General features: G+C 46.2%; 1 protein-coding gene across 3 annotated transcripts in view; it reads right to left on the bottom strand.

The window, feature by feature from the left end:
- DEPDC1B (DEP domain containing 1B) overlaps positions 1–22,946 on the bottom strand; it is a 113,148-nt gene that overhangs the window by 65,334 nt on the left and 24,868 nt on the right. For all 3 annotated transcript variants that reach the window (XM_029576638.1, XM_029576628.1, XM_029576647.1), the window contains exons 3-5: positions 22,478–22,610; positions 16,332–16,456; positions 8,777–8,907 (exon numbers count right to left, since the gene is read on the bottom strand). In XM_029576638.1, coding sequence (XP_029432498.1) covers positions 8,777–8,907; positions 16,332–16,456; positions 22,478–22,610 — 389 coding nt within the window. The remainder of the gene's footprint in view (positions 1–8,776; positions 8,908–16,331; positions 16,457–22,477; positions 22,611–22,946) is intronic.

Below are 22,946 nucleotides of genomic sequence, written 5' to 3'. Positions count from 1 at the left end.
TAGATCTCATGCATATCCATTGTGGAAACCCTGAAAGTCTAACTGGATTGTGAACCTGAAAGATGGAGTTTGGGTGCCTCCTATTCTATACCAAAGGGATAGTGCAGTTGCTTACCTGTAACAGGTGTTCTCCTAGGACAGCAAGATGTTAGTCCTCACATGTGGGTGACATCAGATGGAGCTCGGCATGGAAAACGTTTGTCAACGTTTCTAGAAACTTTGACTGGCAGACTGAGCATGCCCAGCTTGCTGCTATCTGCACGTCCATGCGAGGTCCCCCTTCAGTCTCTTAATATAGCAAAATACGAGCGAAAAATAAAACAAAACGAAGATGAACCCAACATCGTTGGGAGGCAGGCGGGATTCCTAAGGACTAACATCCTGCTGTCCTAGGAGAACACCTGTTACAGGTAAGCAACTGCGCTTTCTCCTAGGACAAGCAGGATGATAGTACTCACATGTGGGTGAGTACAGAACTCCAGACTGTCCCCCTATTAGCAGAGGGACCCACAGTAGCCGAACAAGGTCCCAAAGGGCACAACAACTGCAGCACTGTGGGAAAAACAGGAACAATCTGGCCCCACAGAGAGCACGATGAGAACAGTCTCTGTGCCTACTTGTAGCAGAAGGCAATGCAATCTAGCCAGTTGGATGGTGTCTGCTTCCCCACTGCTGCTCCCAGCCTGTTGGTGTCAAAAGACACAAAGAGTTGGGTGGACTGTCTGTGCCTCGCTGTACAGTCCAAGTAGAAAGTGAGCGCCCACTTGCAGTCCAGGGTGTGAAGAGCATGTTCCCTCAGGTGAAAATCAGGCCATGGGAAGGATAATTTGACTGGTTGATGTGGAAAGCAGTCACCATCTTCGGCAGAAATTTTGGATGCGTGCGCAGCACTATACGATCATGAAAGAATTTTGTGTAGGGAGCGTACGTAACCAGGGCCTGGATCTCGCTGATCCTGCGAGCGGAAGTAATAGCCCCCAGGAACATAACTTTCCAGGTGAGGAACTTCAGGTCACAGGATTTGAGAGGCTCGAACAGATGCCGCATGAGCCTCGCTAGGACAACATTGAGATCCTATGGGGTTGCTGGCAGGTGAAATGGGGGCTTCAGTTGAACTAGGCCCCGCATGAAACACCCAACCAGTGGCTGGACAGAGATGGGTGCCCCCGCAATACCCTAAGAACATAAGAAATTGCCATGCTGGGTCAGACCAAGGGTCCATCAAGCCCAGCATCCTGTTTCCAACAGAGGCCAAACCAGGCCACAAGAACCTGGCAATTACCCGAACACCTAGAAGATCCCATGCTACTGATGCAATTAATAGCAGTGGCTATTCCCTAAGTAAACTTGATTAATAGCAGTTAATGGACTTCTCTTCCAAGAACTTATCGAAACCTTTTTTGAACCCAGCTACACTAACTGCACTAACCACATCCTCTGGCAACAAATTCCAGAGATTTATTGTGCGTTAAGTGAAAAAGAATTTTCTCCGATTAGTCTTAAATGTGCTACTTGCTAACTTCATGGAAGTTAGCAAGTTCATGGAAGTTAGCAAGTTACCCTGATGGTAAGCGCTGAAGTGTACTAGGACCGAGCTGATCTGGAGGCCAGACTCTGACAGGTGCCACAGATAATCCAGCAGGCAGGGGATTGGGCAGGAGAAAGGGGCCAATCCGTGACCGCCTCATCATGTGGAGAAACGCTTCCCTGCGGGCTGTGAGATCTCAGAGTAGAAGATTTCCGGGATTCAATCAAACCCTGGAAACACCATCCGAGAGCTGTAAGGGCTGGAGAATCATGCCCTCAACATCCATGCCGTGAGGGCCAGGGCTGGAGGTTCGGTGGCGCAGGGTGCCCTGGCTCTGTGATAGTAGGTTGGGAGCTGTCCCCAGCGGAACTGGTGTGCTCATGGACAGGTCCTGGAGCAGAGGGAACCATACCTGCCTTGGCCAGGAGGATGCCACCAAGATCAGGGTCCCCCTGTCCTCTTGCAGCTTCAGAGTCCTCGAGAGAAGCGGAATAGGGGGGTACGTGTACATGAGACCTTGTCCCCAGTGAAGGAAGAATGTGTCACAGGCCGGACGGTCTGTCCCCGGAAACAGGGTGCAGAACATGCTCACCTTGTGATTGAGGGAAGAGGCAAACAGGTCCATGTCCGGCGTGCCCCAGCGATGGAATAGGTCGGCTGCCAACGCCGGGTTCAGGGACCACTCGTGTGGCTGGAAGGACCGGTTGAGGTGATCCGCCAGCCTGTTCATGTGGCCCGTAGGTACATCCCCCTGGAGAGGGTCCGATCCCAGACCTATATCGCTTCTTGGCACAAGGGGAAGGAGTCCATGCCGCCCTGCTTGTTGATGTACCACATCACCACCTGGCTGTCCAATCTGATGAGATGACCTTGGAGGACAGCCTGTCCTGGAAGGACCACAAGGCGTGCTGGATTGCCTGCAGCTCTAGAAAATGTATCTGGCAGCGGGACTCGGCCACAATCCAGAGGCCCTGGGTATGCAGGCCGTCCGTGTGGGCCCCCCACCCCTGAGGCAAGGCATCTATGGTGAGGGGTCACCTGGGGTGGCGTTGGGCTGGAATGGGAGCTAGAGTTCCAGATTGGACCAGGCCTCCCACCAGGTTAGGGAGAGATGGAGAGGGTCTGTAACAGTCACCAGTGCTTCCAGATTCTGGGATGCCTGCCACCACTGGGACCGCAAGGCCCACTGAGGGTCCCTCATGCGGACTCAGGCCAAGGGGGGACATGTGGACCAAGGCCGCCATATGGCAGAGCAGCAGACAGGCTGGTACCTTCTTTCTGTTGCGAACGAGGGTAGCCAGCAAGGAAAGGGTGACTGCCCGATCCCTGGGCAGGAAAGCTTTTGCTTGTGCCGTATCCAACCTGGCACCGATGAAGTCCAGCCATGGAGATGGACTGAGATGCGACTTGGGGAAGTTGATAATTAATTCCAAGGTCTGTAAGGTTTGAACAGTCAAGGCTAGAGCATTCATGGCCCCAGAATGTGATTCGCTCTGGATGAGCCAATCAGTATGGGAAGACATGGACCGAGCGACACCTGACATAGGCAGCCACTACCGCCAAGCATTTCGTGAAGATGCGTGGGGCTGAAGTCAGCACAAAGGGCAGCACTTTGTATTGAAAATGTGCCGTCCCCACCAGAAAGCGGAGGTACTTCCTATGCATGGCGACAATTGCAGTATGGACATAAGCCTCCTTTAAGTCGAAGTAGCAAAGCCTGTCTCCTCTTCGGAGGAGCAGGATCAGCATGCCCAGAGAGACCATCTTGAATTTTTCTCTTACAAGAAAACTGTTTAACGCCCTGAGGTCAAGAATGGGGCGCAAGGTGCCATTCCTCTTCAGAATGAGGAAATATCTCAAGTAGAAACCATGGCCCCACTGCTCACGGGGAACTAGAAGGGTGGAAAATTCCGATTGGACAACCTGATGGGCGGCCGTACCCCACGATGAACATGGGGGAGCGGTCTCTGGATGCCTGCTGAAATTCAGGCGGTAGACCTGGTGGACAATGGACCCAACAGTCCGAAGTGATAGTCTCCCAGTGGCGGGTGAAGCGAAGAAGCCTGCTGCCAACTGGGGGATCGGGCCGCAATGGGAATCTGCTTTTGGCTCGTGCCCCCTCACTACCAGTCAAAAGCCGGCAGATGGGGACTACTGGGGGGCTGGTTGGGCCCTTGGAACTCGCTGTTGCCAGCCACGGCCTCTAGGGCTGGACTGAGGCAGGCGAGTATGGGCAGCTGGAGGGAAGATTTTCCTTGACCGGTCGAAGGGCTTGCAAGAGCCCGGCCTGGAGGACTTCCTGGTGGCAGAAGGGCCTTGAGGGCTGGCGGAGAGTTGCTGAAGAGTAATCTTTCATGCTAATCTTTCAGCTGCGCCATGACCTCTTTCACTTTATCCTCAAACAGGTTCTCTCCTGTACAGGGGAGGTCTGCGAGCCTATCCTAAACCTCTGGTCAGAGGTCGGAGGCCTGGAGCCAAGCTAGCTGTCTGGTGCAGACTCCCCCGGCAGCTAGGTGAGCAGCAGTTTCGAAGACATTATAGGTAGACCTGACCTCGTGTCTACCTGCCTCGAGTCCCAGCGAGACAATGGCTGAAAGAGTCTCCTGCTATTCCTGGGGAAGGCCCTCCGCAAACTCCTGGACTTGCTTCCATAGGTTGCGGTCGTATTGGGTTATGTACAGCTGGTAGGCCACAATACGGGCCACCAACATAGCATAGCCTCTTGGAACAAAATTTCCTACCTATGCCATAGAGCTCCCTGTGTTCGTGCCCCAAAGGGGCAGAAGCATGTGTCTGGGAGTGTTTGGCTTTCTTAAGCGCGGACTCCACCACCACAGACAACTGGTGGGTAAGTGCCGCCGTTCAAACCCCATGGCCTGTTGAACCAGATAAGTCGCCTCAGCTTTCCTGTTCACCGGGACAACTGACACCGGGTGTTCCCATGTATGGAGGAGGAGCTCTTTAAAGATATCATGGACCAGCACCACCACAACCTCTTTTGGAGATTGGAGGACCTCCAGCATCTTATGACAGGTATCCTCCTCTGACAGGAGCTGGAAGGGAATGGCTTCTGCCATGGCTCTGACAAAGCTGGTGAAAGACAGGTCCTTGGGTGGAAATAGACACCGCTCCTCCAGAGGGGAAGGCTCCGAGTGGGGGTCATTGGAGAACTCTGAGGACGCGTCAGATGAGTCATCGCCCCACAGTTCATAGGGACCCTCCTCCTCCTCACTACAGTCCAGATGCTGGGGGCAGAGACTGGGAGAGAAGATATGCTTGGGCCCCAAGGGCACTGAAAGGAATAGGGGCACCGGTGGCATCGATTGACCTCCAGGCATCAAGGGAGGCATTGGCCACGGTACACCGATAGGAACCAGCGGTGGCCTGGGGAACCGGGGGCATGGGTGCCTGGTCCCCAAGGCCTCATCCTCCTTGGAGGACCCGGGAATCGAGATTGTTTCCGGTGGAGGGTGTCTGTGGCCGAGGAGGCATCTGAGGCCTCTCGGGCACCGGTTGCATCGGTAGGACACCAAGAAAGACATTCAGACACTCCAGCAGAGGTGCGAACAGCAAAGGCGGAGACTCAGGCACCAGTATGGGGGCCAGTGGCGCCAGCAGCTTGACGCTCTGAAGTGCTTTGAGCACCGCCGATTGCACCCTGCGGCCCAACTCCTCCTGAAAGTCCTGGGTAGTAAAGACTGATGGTGGGGGACAAGGCATCGCCGGCACATCCTGAACATCCAAAACCCTCCACCGAAGTGGAGGGTTTTGGAGAGCCAAAAAGCTTCTCCATTTTATCTAGGCGCGCACGACGCCCTTTGAGGGTCATTTGATCACACAAACGACACCCTCAAGTGTTGTGCGAGGCCCCCCAAGCAGAGGATACACATCTCATGCAAATCCGTGATGGACACTGTCTGCGGGCACTGGGGGCACCATCGGAAAAAAAAAAAAAAAAAGGGAGGCCGGCATGCGGTTGATGAGACACAGAAACCCAAGGTGGGAGTATGGAATCGACCGCAAAAAAAACTGACAGCAAGAGCCACAGGTACCCACTGGAGTAACCGAATGCGAAGGGGGACCAGACAAAAAAAAAATCAGCAAAAACGCTTTCAAGGGTTTGGAGCTCCACAACCGCGAGGCTACTGCTTCACAGAAAAGAAGAGACTGAAGGGGGACTTCGCTTGGACGTGTGGATAGCAGCAGGCTGGGCGTACTCAGTCTGCCAATCAAAGTTTCTAGAAATTTTAACAAAAGTTTTCCATGCCGGGCTCCATCTGATGATGTCACCCACATGTGAGGACTACCATCCTGGCTTGTCCTAGGAGAACACTTAATTCAGAATAGCAGTGTAATTCATGTCAGGGAACATAACTTAGCCAGCACATGCTGCACATCACATTGGTATCAACAACCTGCCAGACATAGCCCCTCTAACTTCCAAATTTCTCATAGGACACACTTCTGAGGGGGGATATGATAGAGGGTCTTTAAGGTCATGAGAGGTCTTGAACGAGTAGATATGAATCGGTTATTTAGACTTTTGAATAATAGAAGGACTAGGGGGCATTCCATGAAGTTAGCAAGTAACACATTTAAGACTAATCGGAGAAAATTCTTTTTCACTCAACGCACACTAAAGCTCTGGAATTTGTTGCCAGAGGATATGGTTAGTGCAGTTAGTGTAGCTGGGTTCAAAAAAGGTTTGGATAAGTTATTAGAGGAGTCCATTAATGGCTTATTAATCAAGTTTACTTAGGGAATAGCCACTGCTATTAATTGCATCAGTAGCATGGGATCTTCTTGGTGTTTGGGTGATTGCCAGGTTCTTGTGGCCTGTTTGGCCTCTGTTGGAAACAGGATGCTGGGCTTGATGGACCCTTGGTCTGACCCAGCATGGCAATTTCTTATGTTCTTATGAGTTGGGTAGACCAACAATAGGCAACAAACCAAAGTTTGAGCTAAACCTCTCAGGCATTTTTGTGTGGTGAGGTGTATATCTCTCTCTTCAGAAAAAGAACACTTTGAAAAAAAGTCAGAGTCCTCTTCAGTCGTCCATGTTATATTCACAAATTACAGTGTGATGGCTGCATAGGGTGCAGATGAAGGGCAGAACAGCAGTATCTTAATTTAGATTCATAAGGACAGGAATAGTCAAGTTGGAGGAACTTCTAAGAAAAACCACAATACAGTCTAAGCAGTAAAATAAAAATCTGAACAAAATAGAGAATTAGGTCAGCTAACAAAGCAAACAAAATTATCTAAGACATCTAATATTGATTTTTTTCCCCAAAGTCACTCTGGCTCAAAATGTCACTCCCTTAGCCCTATTTCTATTTTTAGTCTTCTTCCATTGCTAAATTAATCTACAAAGAAATAGCATGCAATTAAAAACAAACAAAAAAACCCACACCCCACATATTACTGCCATTTTATGACTGAATGGCAATGTTCCCTCAAATTTTTCCAGAGCATGTGTGGGTGTGCCTTTCTTTTGGGTATACATTTGCAATTGAGCAGCTGTAACAGGGGTAAAAGGATCCTTCCCTGCCTCTTCCTTTACTCTCCCCCCCCCCCCAACATCCACCTCCTTGCTGTCTTCATTTCCCCACGTATCTGCACTCCCACCTCCTTCCACTCCTCCCCCATCATCCTCTCTGATGCCTCCTATCTACCTCCTTCCCCCTCCACCCAACCTCTATCAGGTAGATGCAGAAGTGTATGTTGAGCTGAATGCACCTTTCTGCGTGTACTTCCATGTACTTTCGTGTGTACACGAAACTCACTGCTGATGCAACAAGGAGTTTCAAATGCTAACTTTTAAACAGCCGTGCGGGCGTACATGTATGCACGCATGCCGGCTCATGCCAATGGACAACCATTTTATACCATACACACGTGCATGCAAATGCCACTTCTACCACGTAAGTGGAGGGATTATGCTAGGCACACGCCGACACAAATACACGTTTCCCCAACTCATTCTCAGTTCGCCCCGGTAAGCAATAGGACTTCCTAACCCCCCCTAGATAGATAGCCTCCCTTTTACCCTATCAGCCTTGACTCTTCAAATCCTGCTAACCAGACCTGATTTTTTTTTTTTTAATTTTAAAACATGCTATCCATAGCAGAAGTTATGCAGTAGGGGACCGTGGTGCATGCTTGTGCATAGTGCGCAGACTCGGACCGCCCATTGTCCTGCCCAATTTTTTGCCTTTTTGATTTGTGCATGCACTAAGAGATACGTGTGCACTCTGGCATTTCTTAAAATCTGTATGGCACATGCCAGCCCAAGATATGTGGATCTTCCAGCTTTGGCGTGCGTAGGGCTTTTAAAAAAAAAATCAACCTTTCAGTGCACAGAAAACGCACATTTCTAAACAGGAGTACTGCTTAGCACTCTCACATGGAAATCCCATACAAATGACCAACTGGCCAGTACACTTTTTTTTTTTTTTTTAGCACTGGAAACTTAATTTTAGCTCTGACCCAGAGTTAAGTTTACAGGGCTATTGTGCTGGCACTTAAAACCCCTAAATAAAGGAGGGAAAAAAGTTTTTTAAACTTTGTAAAATGTCCATGGCTAAGTCTGTACTTAGCAGCTGCTGCCACTTACCCAGATAAATACCAATTTATCTGCTGCGGTTCACTGCTACTTAGCCAGATAAATACTTATTTGGCTAAGTAGCGGTCACCCGCACAAAATAGCCAGATAAGTCAATACTTATCCAGTTAAGTGGCAGTGGCTGCAGTCACTTATGGCCTTTCAGGAATGCCTCCCCCTTCCCAAGTTAAAATGTGCATTGGACCCCTTTCCAACGCTCAAAAAAAAAAAAAAAGCATATTTAGATTAACTCTCAATACATTTGCTTTTCATTTGCTTACTGCAAATGATTCTCCTGCAATTCTCCCTTCTCCTGTTCCTCACCAGCTTGTGCTGGAGTCTCTTCCCTCAACTTGGTGGCAGAGCCCACACTGTTGCTTCTTCTAGTCTATGCTGGCATACGACCATTTTCAAAACTTGTAGGTAGGCACTTCTTGTATGATGATCTCAAGCATTAGGACATCAGCATACAAGCAAGTGCTGACGCGTTCGTTTTGAACATACTTGCAATGCCGTCACAGGGCTGCTCCTCCCATCCTATGTGGCCTTAAGTGCGGCGTTCACAGTGACTTAAGGAAGGCTGTATGATTGCACTTACCTCAGAGGAAACAGTGCTAAAGAGCTAAGACTGCAGAAGTGCTTACCTGATTTATCTTCTAAGACTACAACGCCTTGCTTATTGGTATTGTACACGTTGAACATTACATGTTTAGGATTTACAAGCTTTGCATCCAATACATCTTTCAGAGAATCCAATCCTAGGATTTTCTGCAAGCTAAATGAAAAATTAAATAAAGAAAATGGTAAAGAAAATCCTATGTGCCATAACATTTCTAAGTCTGAATGGCAAGTGCTAGCAAACAGATCCTACTTTGTGTAAATTGCATACTTTTAAGCAGCCATGTTCATAAGTGTATAAACATTTGTTTACACTGATTAGATCCAATTAATCTACATATTATGATCATACAAATACAATCTCATAGAGCAATTTCCAAAATGACAGTGCTAATTTCTGACAGGTTGCAAACATGACTGCTCCCAGATATTCTACTTAGAATCTGAATCTTCATTGTATGATTTATTTATTTATTTATTTATTTTTAAAAAGGATCACTGTCAGGTCAATACAGTAAAGTGCGGCCACAGTTACCCTGCTCCTAACCCGCTTGCTTTCTACTCACATTTCGGCTGCGTTAGTCCAACCTGCGACACACTAGCCCCTTTAACCCATACTTACCGCCTCTTTAAATCACCGGGTAACCCCTTCCGCCCGCGGCATGTATATTAGATGTTAACAATCGAATTAGCTATTCCCTCCCATACAGTAATGCGCTCCCCGACTATCACTTTTTTAACCTGCCGTTTTGCCGCCCGTTTAACCTGCTAACTTACCGCCTACCCTTACCCCTGCGTTAGAGGCAGGGGTAAGGGTAGGCGGCAAACTTTCCCCCAGTCCCCGCTCATCTGCCCTGGCCGCGTCCATGAGTGCTGGTCTCCGAGGCAGCCCCAGTCCTCTCCCCTCCTCCTGAAGCAACAAAAGTGGAAAAAAAATCGAAAAAGCCAGAGAAAAAAAAAAAGCGAAAAAAAAAAAAGTAGCAATGAAGTGGCCGGTCTCCTACACTCGGGATTGCCAGTCCTCTCTCCCCTCCTCCCGAAGCAAGGCGCGTAAAGCAGCCTTGCTTCGGGAGGAGGGGAGAGAGGACTGGCAGTGTAAAGCAACGAAGTGACTTACTCTTCTTGCAGCCCCCCTCCGGAGACGGACATCGGCGGCTCCCCTGCCTCCCAGAGCTGCCAGCGAAGATGGATGCCTGCACGGGCAAAAGCGGCCCCTGTGCATGCAATTGGGCCGCTCAAGGCGTGACGTCACGACGTTTGGCTTCACGGCATGTGACGTCACGCCTTGAGTGGCCCAATTGCACGCACAGGGGCCGCTTTCGCCCGTGCAGGCATCCATCTTCGCTGGCAGCTCTGGGAGGCAGGGGAGCCGCCGTCCGCCGATGTCCGTCTCCGGAGGGGGGCTGCAAGAAGAGTAAGTCGCTTCGTTGCTTTACACTGCCAGTCCTCTCTCCCCTCCTCCCGAAGCAAGGCTGCTTTACGCGCCTTGCTTCAGGAGGAGGGGAGAGAGAGGACTGGCAATCCCGAGCGTAGGAGAACCGTCCACTTCCTGGTACCTGTCATTTCAAATGACATTTGAAATGACAGATACCAGCGTGTCCTTGAAGCGTTAGGCCCGCGCACCCAGGATACTGTATAGCGCTCTATACTGTAAAATGGGTTGCACGGGCCTAACGCTTCACGGACGCTTCTTGGACGCAGCTTGCATTTGCAAGCTATTTAAATACAGTATCGAGCGGTAGGTGAGCTGGACTGTGCGTGCGGCAACTGCGGGTGCGCCCGGCACTAACGCAGCTCTTCCCACCGCTCCTTACTGTATCGGCCTATGTGTAAGTTAGAAAAAAAACAACACAAAAACATTGCATTTTATAGCTAGCAGAATGACTGCCATAAATGACAGTGTTCGAGTTCAGAAGTTTCAGTATAATATACATGCAGTTCATTTGCTTTTAAAACTGAAAACATGTGCAACCTGGAGTACGCAAGCATTCTAAAAGTGTGGGGGGTTTTTTGTTTTGTTTTTAACTGTGTGTGTGTCTGTTCAATGTGGAGTCTCTCTCCCCTCTCAACCCTTTCTACCCTTTTCCGTTTAATCCACTTTTCTTGTAGTGGGAGCATGGCAAAAACTAACAGTAAAATCTTTTTTAAATATATCCGAAGCAGAAAGCCTGTGAGGGAGTCAGTTGGACTGTTAGATGATCAAGGGATTAAAGGGGCACTTAGAGAAGATAAGGCCATCATGGAAAGATTAAATTATTTCTTTGTTTCAGTGTTTACTGAAGAGGATGTTGGGGGAAGTACCCATACCAGAAAAGGTTTTCATGGGTAATGATTCAGATGGACTGAACCAAATCACGATGAACCTAGAAGATGTGGTAGACCTGATTGACAAACTGAAGAGTAGTAAATCACCTGGACCGGATGGTATACACCCCAGGGTTCTGAAGGAACTAAATAATGAAATTTCAGACCTATTAGTAAACATTTGTAAACTATCATTAAAATCATCCATTGTACCTGAAGACTGGAGGGTAGCTAATGTAACCCCAATATTTAAAAAGGGCTCCAGGGGTGATCTGGGAAACTACAGACCGGTTAGCCTGACTTCAGTGCCAGGAAAAATAGTGGAAAGTGTTCTAAACATCAAACATCAAAATCACAGAACATATAGAAAGACATGGTTTAATGGAACAAAGTCAGCATACCCAAGGCAAGTCTTGCCTCACAAATCTGCTTCACTATTTTGAAGGCATTAATAAACATGTAGATAAAAGGTGAACTGGTAGATATAGTGTATTTGGATTTTCAGAAAGCGTTTGACAAAGTTCCTCATGAGAGGCTTCTAGGAAAAAGTAAAGAAAGTCATGGAATAGGTGGCGATGTTCTTTTGTGGATTACAAACTGGCTAAAAGACAGGAAACAGAGTAGGATTAAATGGACAATTTTCTCAGTGGAAGGGAGTGGGCAGTGGAGTGCCTCAGGGATCTGTATTGGGACCTGGTCGCCGCATTAAAAAAAAAAAAAAAAAAAAAAAAAAAAAGATATAGTTGCAATGGAGATGGTACAGAGAAGGGTGACCAAAATGATAAGGGGAATGGAACAGCTCCCCTGTGAGGAAAGGCTGAAGAGGTTAGGACTTTTCAGCTTGGAGAAGAGATGGCTGAGGGGTGATATGATAGAGGTATTTAAAATCATGAGAGGTCTAGAACGGGTAAATGTGAATCAGTTATTTACTCTTTCAGATAATAGAAAGACTAGGGGGCACTCCATGAAGTTAGCATGTGACACATTTAAAACTAATCGGAGAAAGTTCTTTTTCACTCAATGCATGATTTGTTGCCAGAGGATGCAGTTAGTATAGCTGTGTTTAAAAAAAGGATTGGATAAGTTCTTGGAGGAGAAGTCCATTACCTATTAAGTTGACTTAGAAAATAGCCACTGCTATTACTAGCAACAGTAACATGGAACAGACTTAGTTTTTGGGTACTTGCCAGGTTCTTATGGCCTGGATTGGCCACTGTTGAAAACAGGATGCTGGGCTTGGACCCTTGGTCTGATCCACTATGGCATGTTATGTTATGTTCTTATTACATAGGATTTTTTTAAGATGCACTTTTGTGATTCTTCCTGTTAGCAATTATACTAACAGTACCACAGGTTCTCACATGGAAAGGGATATAAATAGATTCATGTAGTACAGTGGTCCCTTGACTTACGAACTCAATTGGTTCTAGAGGGCTGGTTGTAACCCAAGCTGGTTGTAAGTCAAGACTATTTTTTCCATAGGAAATAATGGGAAAACCAATAATGCGTTCCGAACCTCCCAAAAGCACACCTTACCTAACCATTTCTATAATAAAAATGGTTGTATAAGATCATTAATTACCAGAAACAGCAATACTTCCCTAGTGATCTCACCAAAAAGTTATAAAATGTGCCTAGCCTACCAGAAACAACAATTTCACCTCCTCCACCAGTTCCTTTACGATATCTGCATATGGACTCTCTACCTGGGTAACATCAAGCTAGGTTGAGAGATCACTGCACAAATCTCATCTTTGGTTGAGTTTCCTCATGCTGAAGGTCATCAAATCTTCATAAGAGAGCATTGTTCTGTATGTCAGAGTGACCCCTAACCCTTACCCTAATACCTAAACCTCACCTCGAGTTACTAGGTGGACATCCCTTAGGGATACAAATACATATAAATACCTATCTAGCATGAGGGCATTATGGTTAGTCTCTCTCTCTCGAGATCTGTTCATAATTCAAAACCAAAATTTTGTTTGTAACTCAAAACCTTGAATGTTGGTCGTAACCCGAGTCGTTCGTAACCCAAGGGCCCACTGTATGTGAAAGTATGTGTTCCTGGTCAACAAAACTGCCCCTCCACCTTCCTTGCGTATCTCCCATTTTCTTTAATGTGTAAACATCTCTTGCTAAAATTCGCCACTGCACATTTAAATGTGCTCAGCAAAAATTGCAAAATGAACAAAAGACAAAAATAGCCCAGAAAAACCTGGTGCAGAAGCAAGGAGTTTGAAGAAATCTTTTACTTTTCTCCGTTCACTGTGCTCAACAGAAATGTAAAATTTCAGCAGAACAGATTGGACCTTTGTTATATGAGCTAGTGAAGCTGCGAGTACCAGACGCTTAAAGTGGAAGCTTGTGCCACTGATAAAAAAAAAAACAGGTCAGAAGGACCTGGAATGTAGTTTTGGCACTATCACTGATCTGCCTACTGTGGCCAAAATGGGAAGATCTTGAAGACGAGTTATGGGTTTGGTATGGAGGACTGTAAGACTAGCCCATGTCACCCTGAAAGGAGCTGTCTGCTATTTGGACTGCCGTTCAGCAGTCCTAAATAAGGTGTGGGCCCAGAAAACAGAGAGGAAGGCGGTCAAGGAAAGCCGTGAGGAACAAAAAAGAAGATGACCAGAGGTCCTTCAAAAGTTCTTTATTAATTGCAATTAATAAAGAACTTTTGAAGGACCTCTGGTCATCTTCTTTTTTGTTCCTCACTAAATAAGGTGTGGTCACACTGCTGAATAGTTCAAAGTTAGTTGAATGTTTATACAACTAATTTTGCTGGCCATACAGAAGCTGAGAATGGCCATCTCTGAGTCTATCATGTAGGTCCACTATAGTCATCCAGCACATGTCATTCAAATGAGCTGTGTGTGAATACACTTTCTAAGAAAACAGCTTCTCAAACACACCAGTGGACATTTGTATATCCAGTTATATTGTCTCCTTCTAGAACCTATGTATTTGCACAAAGAACCTGAAAGAATGAAGAAAGTCTTAAGTTGGGCTGAAGGCCAAAAGAAAGGAACCACCTTTACATATTTTCTCATGCTCCTGCATGCCAAGTTATTGGTCTGTTCCTGCCTCCTGGCCTGTCTCAAGCTTACTGACAGCCCGTGCTACCTCTGGACTAAAGAGGATGGATATCATAAACCTGTTGCCAGCTAAAAGGCACAAGTGCAGCTGGGCTCCCTTCGGGCCATGCCAATGAAGACAGACTGTCTGATAATAACCAGCACCGCTTCACAAAGACAAAAGCTGCTTAGAAATTTCCGTGCTCCTGTCTAACATATGTAAGACTAGGTTAGTTATTCTCTCATGCTGAGTATTTGGACCACAATACAATTAGGGGCGGATTTTAAGAGCCCTGCTCGCTTAAATCCGCCCAAAACCGGGCGGATTTAGGCGAGCAGGGCCCTGCGCGCCGGGAAGCCTATTTTACATAGGCCTACCGGCGCGCGCAGAGCCCCGGGACTCGCGTAAGTCCCGGGGTTCTCCGAGGGGGGCGTGTCGACGGCCCGGGGCGGTCCGGGGGCGTGGCCGCGCCCTCCGTACCCGCCCCCAGGTCGCTGCCCGGCGCGCAGGAGGCCCGCTCGCGCACGGGGATTTACGCCTCCCTCCGGGAGGCGTAAATCCCCGGAGAAAGGTAAGGGGGAGGTGTAGACAGGGCCGGGCGGGTGGGTTAGGTAGAGGAAGGGAGGGGAAGGTGAGGGGAGGGCGTTAGAGGATTCCCTCCAAGGCCGCTCCGATTTCGGAGCGGCCTTGGAGGGAACGGGGGTAGGCTGCGCGGCTCGGCGCGCGCCGGCTATACAAAATCCATAGCCTTGCGCGCGCCGATCCAGGTTTTTAGCAGATACGCGCGGCTCCGCGCATATCTACTAAAATCCAGCGTACTTTTGTTTGCGCCTGGAGCGCAAACAAAAGTAGGCTATTCGCGCTCCTTTTAAAATCCGCCCCTTAATAAATACAAGCTCAGATTATATATTGGCATAGAGCAGTGGTTCTGAAACCTGTCCTGGAGGATCCCCAGCCAGGCAGGTTTTCAGGATATGTGCAATGAATTGTATGAGAGAAATCTGCATGCACATATAAAGTCTAATAAAGCTCACAATGGTTATAGTTACAACTACCACAATAAGGATTCCTATAACCTATGAGAAGAATGAAGAAATCTAGTCTCAGGCAATCTGAGTTATATAGGCAGATTTAAGCAATTTCAGATAATTTGTAACCACATCTTTCTTACAGAGCAGGGGAAGAAAGCTTAGAAGAACTTGAGAGATAGGGAATGAAGTCTGAAATGGAGCCTTAAACTGCCTCATCAGGATTTCAAAAACTGGCAGTCAACTTTTGCTGGAATAAATCTATGAACGACCCCTATATGCGCTTCCAGATAGCAAACAGCAACTTTTCATAAAACATTTTTCTTTGTAGTGTTTGTGCGCATCTCATTTATTTCGTGAGAAAAATAGAGAAAAAAATCATTTAGTAAAAAAAAAACAAAACAGTACAGTAGATGGTCAAAGACAATGGGGTAGATTTTCAAACAAGGCGCGTTGGCGACCTTTTGTTGGCGCTCCAGGCGCCAACAAAAGTACGCGGGATTTTAGTAGATACGTGCGGAGCCGCGCGTATCCGCTAAAATCCTGGATCGGCGCGCACAAGGCTATCAATTACGAATAGCCGGCGCGCGCCGAGCCGCGCAGCCTACCCCCATTCCCTCCAAGGCCGCTCCGAAATCGGAGGGAGACGTAAATCCCCACGCGCCAGCGGGCCGCTAGCGCGCCGGGACGCAACCTGGGGGCGGGTACGGAGGGTGCGGCCACACCCCCGGACCGCCCCGGGCCGTAACCACGCCCCCGGACCCACCCCCAAAACGCTGCCGACACGCCCCCTAAACGCCGCGACGACCGGGCCCGCCCCCGACACGCCCCCCTTGGAGAACCCCGGGACTTACGCGAGTCCCGGGGTCTGCGCGCGCCGGTGAGCCTATGTAAAATATGCTCACCGGCGCGCAGGGCCCTGCTCGCCTAAATCCGCCCGGATTTGGGCGGATTTAGGCGAGCAGGGCTCTTAAAATCCGCCCCAATGGAATTAATCATTTCTGTCACAGTACCATACTGGCCCAAAGAAATTCATTTGGGTGTTGAATACCAGTTTTTTTTTTTAGTGAAAACTGGTCTCAGAAATATAATAGCACTGCAATGATCAATTCTGGTTGTCCAACCAATGTTGCTTGGCTAACCAGTTTTCAAAGTATAAGGACAAACATACTGTGATAATGTCATGGATTTCCATATCTCTTCAATGTTTGCATCCGTCAGTTCTCGGCGGCATATCAGTCTACTTGCCGGCACTTCTCCAATTGCAATACTATGACGTTTGTACCACAAAGAATTCTAAAGAATGCAGGAAAAACAGAAAACCAGAATGAATATTAAAATGGTGAATATTCAAAGTGAGAACACTTGAAAATGTATAAATTAAAGCAAAAGTACATCTATAATGGTCACGCAGTGCAAGAGAGATTTTAAATATTTTAAGCCTATGTCTTAAATAGTTGTCAATCCTAAATGCACAAGATACTCAAAAACTTACTCTTATGGTTAAATTCTCAAAATAGTAAAACCCTCTTGCCTCAGGTACAGAAAGTGAGGGGCTCATGTACTAAGCCATATTAAATACCTTACTGCAGTGAATGCACAGGATTACAGATTCCATCTATTATCCACCCCTGAGAAAATTTGGTACAATGCATGTATTTAAATGAGATGATTTCCATACAAATTGATGCAGAACAGCACATTAATTTGGTAATGAAACACAGCTTGGCATGAAGTCCACAAGTCATGTTATTTTATGGAAAGCAAGTAATATTAGTGTAATATACACCTTAATACAAAGCAGCCAAGTTTACCAAAGACACACATTCAAACTGCTATTAAATATGAATGGGCAATATTTATCACAGTTCAATATAAATACGGACAACATAAGTTACTTTTAGTTTGGATTTTAATTTAACTGTTTATGCCGGGTAATTTTTTTTCTATCAGAACAATATTTCTTTGAACCATAGGTAAAGCACATTTTACTTACCTGTAAACATGGTTCTCCACAGATAAATTAATTGTGACATGTAGGTGATGTCATCCAATGATGCCGAATGGACCCATCTCTCCTAGTTCAGTGAAAGTTTTATTAAGCATGTACATTGGTTTCTGTGAATGCACTGCCTTGCGAACTCTTCAGTCTTTTTGCAGATTTTAACTTTAGTGAGGTAGTCGATTTTCCAGGTAGGCAAGCAGTTAAGCATGACTAATTCATCCTGCATAAGCATCCTTGAGATCCAGAGTGTACATGAATGAGAGGTTAATATGCAGGAAGTTCCTATTTAATTTCTCTTGGGCAAGCAGTTTAGACTTCATAAACCTAAAATATGTTTCAAGTCATTTGGTCTTCCTGGGTATTAAGACATAATTGGTAGTAAATTCCCTGGCTAAGCTCCTGGTGTGACAGCAAAAGCTGGTATTTGGTAACCCCCAAAGCAGGAGCAGACTTTTTCAGGACAGGACTGGCATGGCCCCCAGAACCTTCTGACAGGATTGACCACATCCCCCTCGGGTTGCGCCCTCAAGTTCTGGTGGCTGGCAGAACTTAGCAGAAAGTGTATACACTCAAGAACTAAAAAAGGTACCCAACAAGGTAGACTGGTCTGAACTCTGACAGACAGGAATTAAGAGTGTTCACTAAACAAGACAGACAAGACTAACAAAACAAAACGAACAGGAGACCACAGACAAGACAAGCAAAAACCAGAAGACCACAAAACTTGTGCCAAAATACAGGGCCAAACAAAAACAGGTTGTCACGACACTGGGACAAGACAGACAAGAACCAAACTAGACACAAACACACAAATAGGAACAAGGCAAGAGCTAGAATGCAGACCAAGACAAGGATGTCAACAACAAGAACCCCAACATAGAATGTCAAGTTGAGACAATGAACTAGGGGAGGGGCAGGCTTATCTGCTGAGACAATGTTAAAACATGTCTGCCAGCAGGACCTCCAAGCCATATGGCTTCGAGGACTGAACAGTAGGTAAACTGTCCCGCTAACTGTCCTGTTGGTGGAATAAAAGCACTGCAGATGAACTTTTACACCTGGGGCAGAAACAGCCCTATTGCCCTTTGCTGAAGGAGTGACCACTTCCATTTGGAGCTGAACCAACAGACTGGCCTGGATCGAAAACTGAAAGCCATAGGGTCAAGGGCAAAAATGGAAGAACCTCAACCACAATTTTGAGGATCTAACTGTCACTGGTGATCTTAATTTCTACCTGGAAGGACAGGATCCTCCCTCCACCAGAGGTGGTGGGGAGTTGTGGCCCAAAACTTATCAAAAACTAGGTACAGTCTTTACTGGTGGCTGCTGCATAGTTGCTGGTTAATGTCTTTTCCTTTAATGCCCTCTGACAGGAAGCTGTTGCATGACCTATCATTAAAATCATCCATTGTACCTGAAGACTGGAGGGTGGCCAATGTAACCCTAATATTTAAAAAGGGCTCCAGGGGCGATCCAGGTAACTATAGACCAGTGAGCCTGACTTCAGTGCTGGGAAAAAAGTGGAAACTATTCTCAAGATCAAAATCGTAGAGCATATAAAAAGACATGGTTTAATGGGACACAGTCAACATGGATTTACCCAAGGGAAGTCTCACCTAACAAATGTGATTCATTTTTTTGAAGGGGTTAATAAACACGTGGATAAAGGTGAACCGGTAGATGAGGTGTACTTGGATTTTCAGAAGGCATTTGACAAAGTCCCTCACGAGAGGCTTCCACGAAAACTAAAAAGTCATGGGATAGGAGGCGATGTCCTTTCGTGGATTACAAACTGGTTAAAAGACAGGAAACAGAGAGTAGGATTAAATGGTCAATTTTCTCAGTGGAAAAGGGTAAACAGTGGAGTGATATATATAGATATAAATGATCTGGAAAGGAATAAGACGAGTGAGGTTATCAAATTTGCGGATGATACAAAATTATTCAAAGTAGTTAAATCACAAGCGGATTGTGATACATTACAGGAGGACCTTGCAAGACTGGAAGATTGGGCATCCAAATGGCAGATGAAATTTAATGTAGACAAGTGCAAGTTGTTGCATATAGGGAAAAATAACCCTTGCTGTAGTTACACAATGTTAGGTTCCATATTAGGAGCTACACCCTGGTAAAAGATCTAGGCATCATAGTGGATAATACTTTAAAATTGGCGGCTAGGTGTGCTGCAGCAGTCAAAAAAGCAAACAGAATGTTAAGAATTATTAGGAAGGGAATGGTTAATAAAACAGAAAATGTCATAATGCCTCTATATCACTCCATGGTGAGACCGCACCTTGAATACTGTGTACAATTCTGGTCACCGCATCTCAAAAAAGATATATAAGCAATGGAGAAGGTCAACCAAAATGATAAAGGGGATGGAACAGCTCCTCTATGAGGAAAGGCTGAATAGTTTAGGGATGATCAGCTTGGAGAAGAGACGGCTGAGGGGGATATGATAGAGGTCTTTAAGATCATGAGAGGTCTTGAACAAGTAGATATGAATTGGTTGGTTACACTTTCGAATAATAGAAGGACTAGGGGGCATTCCATGAAGTTAGCAAGTAGCACATTTAAGACTAATTGGAGAAAATTCTTTCAATCAATGCACAATAAAGCTCTGGAATTTGTTGCAAGAAGATGTGGTTAGTGCAGTTAGTGTAGCTGGGTTCAAAAAAGATTTGGATAACTTCTTGGAGAAGTCCATTAACTGCAACTAATCAAGTTTACTTAGGGAATAGCCACTGCTATTAATTGCATCAGTAGCGCGGGATCTTCTTAGTGTTTGGGTAATTGCCAGGTTCTTGTGGCCTGGTTTGGCCTCTGTTGGAAACAGGATGCTGGGCTTGATGGACCCTTGGTCCGACCCAGCATGTCAATTTCTTATGTTCTTATGATAGGTGCAGTCCAATGATGCTGATAAGAGCGAAGGGAAATCTTTGGAAAAATGCTCACCTATAAGAAGTATTGGCACCTGGGAAATGTGGGCTAGTCATCCCTTCCCACCAACAGATAGAATAGTAGCCTGATGTTCCTTAATCTGAGCTAAGTCTCTGACTTTGTCTCCAATTAAGTTGTCTCCTATACATCCATAAGGTATCTTGTATATCTTCCTGCAGATTGCTAGATCTTAACCAAGTCAGCCTGCAAGGCCCAATGGCCATGGATGAAGTTCTGGCTGCAGCGACTAATGCTTTAGACAGGAAGACTAGGTGCTTCTCATACTCTTATATCTTCCAAAACTTTATGAACTGCAGCATGTTCTGGGTCTAGCAATTTAAGGGCTTCAGCTTCTTAACCCACTTAAGCAAGAATTGCCCCATATACAACTGGTGTGCTGCTCTGTGAGTTCTCAGCATGAAACTCTGGAAAACACACTGCGAAAGGTATCCAAGAGTTTCAGGTATTTCTCTGGAGAGGTACTGGAGATTCTCAGTTTTCTTAGCATGCTTAAATACAGACTCTACCAGAAAAAAGAGTGGTGAAGAAGCAGGACTAGACCAAACCTAGGGGTTGGTTGCGTCCTGTATTTCAGGTCGAGTTTTCTGGCTACTGGCAGGTTAGTGGGATTTTGCCACATCCAACTGAAGATCCTGGCATCTCCACAGATTCCACTGGAAGCTGTAAGATCTGCAGAAGGCCGAAAATCTCTATTTTCAGATCCAACTCTTTTTAAACCTCGATGCCCAGAACATTTGCTATTTTATACAGAAAGTTAGAATAGCAGAGGTCCGCAGGAGGAAAGGAGTGTTGTAGTAAATCAGGTAAGGGGTCTGATGGAATTTCCATTGAGCCTTCCTCAGATCCTAACCGCGGGGGCGGGGAGACACAGACTTATGACCCTGATGAAGAAGATGGCCACCAAGTTGGAGACCTCGACAACCTCAGAGGGGACATGCACAGGAGGAAAGCTGACCTAGCTGGAACACTTTTCCCATCCTCCAACTCAGAGTGGGACTCCCCAATCACTGGGGGCGACTTGTCCAAATGTTGAAAATGGACACATGTGGCAGGCAACTTACTGCAGTAGAACTAGGCAGAGTTCCAGTTTGTGGGGATATCTCTTCCCATTTTGAACAGAAGAGATTCCAAAGCTCCTCCCCTGACTTCATAGGTCAAAGAGGTAAAGAAATTCTTAGCCAACTCAGTGAGCTGGTCCACTGGTTGTTGTGCTCTCTGGGCTGGAGTTGGAAGAGACATCCATATAGGCTTTTCTTCATTTTGCTTACGTTCTTGGTTCCACTGAAAGATTCAGCCTAGAGATGCACCACGCCAATCTTGGTGAATTCCACACTGGGGTCTCCACTGTTTGTGCAGGGGTGCTCAGGTCTAATGGCTTTTAATAGACATTAGTAGTATTCTGGAAGGAATCTGTGCTGGCATCTAAATACTCAGTGCCAAAGCCATCCATGGCATTCTGGATAGGTCAAGGTCTGAGCAAAAACAGGTATGTCAGCATCAAGGTGACCTTCTGTAGCATAAAAGATGAAGGCACTTGTGCCGACATGGCTCCAGTAGGAATAAGTTCCAGTGATGGCCCCCACAGTTGCGAGGGCATACCGCTTCATCTACTTGGGAACAGAGAGGTAATAGTTGGGAGACATGTCCCGCTTAGGTACCTCTTCCAGCATCGGCCACTTCTGCACCTGAGGTGGATCCAGAACCTGGCACCACAGAGGGGAGGGCACCTTAACTATGGAGCAGCAAGTCTCTCGCTCAACTTGGCGCAATATTAATGGATGCACCACTCCTCAGCAAAGACGAGCTCTGATGGCTGGACTCATCTCTGTGTTTACCCATAAACACTTAAGGATACACATCTTCCAGGCCCAATATTGTTGAGCTTTATGAGGCATACAACCACAATTATAGCAATCAACTATATCATGATTAGGGCCCAAAGACTTGCAACAAACTTCATGGGCAACCGTGATAAGACAGTCAGTTGTCATAAATGAAGGTTTTAAAGCCTCTTAGGCTGTCTCTGGATATTGTGATATTTAGAAAGCTTTTTTTTTTTTGGTAGCACTGTTGAAAGGCTGCTGAAGTAGCAAGGCAAAAACAAGATTTATAGCTGCAGTAAGGCAAATGGAATTAATAAAAAAGAGAAAAATAAATGTTAAGTCTACACGAAAGCTTGGACAAAAATCAGACTGAGGAGTTCATAAGGCAGGACGCACCAGGGTACCACTGGGGTATGATCAGTAAAGCTGTTACTTATCTAGAAGAGATGGGTCTGTTCAGTGTTGTCAGATTGTTGCTTATGAAGAGAGAAACCTTAACCTGATCAAAGATGAAAAAGATATTCTTACCATAATAGGCTCCACTGGGATATTCTCCTGGGAGATTTCTGGTTCAGTATCCTCCCAACCTGGAAATTTAAGACGCTCAAATCTATAGAGAGGTTTCTTTGGAAATGGCCTCAGCGGTGAGGAAGGAGGAAACCTTCATATAAAAAAAGGCAGCAATTAGCTCCTGAAGAAAGTTTCTTTTCAAGCATATTACTTAAAGCACAGACTATTCTCACACACCAGTTAATAGGGATTAAATTTTTTTTTTTTTGCTTTCACCTTCTGTAAAATATTCTATGAGAGCAACTTTCCCACTCTTGAAAAAGTTAACATATTGCTTAACCCCAATTTTGTTTTCCTTTCTTTGCCTAGGTTCTATTTTTACAGTGTTACTATAAATCTAGATTACATACAAAGCACAGAACAGGATCCTTATTCATATTTATTAACCAATAAAAAAAAAAATTAATTTTCACCTAGGAATCAAACT

This window comes from Rhinatrema bivittatum, chromosome 1 (genome assembly GCF_901001135.1).
Source record: "Rhinatrema bivittatum chromosome 1, aRhiBiv1.1, whole genome shotgun sequence".
In the NCBI taxonomy this organism is placed as follows: Eukaryota; Metazoa; Chordata; class Amphibia; order Gymnophiona; family Rhinatrematidae; genus Rhinatrema; species Rhinatrema bivittatum.
Note: the sequence above shows the minus strand (reverse complement) of the source record. Positions and strands in the feature narration are given on the sequence as shown.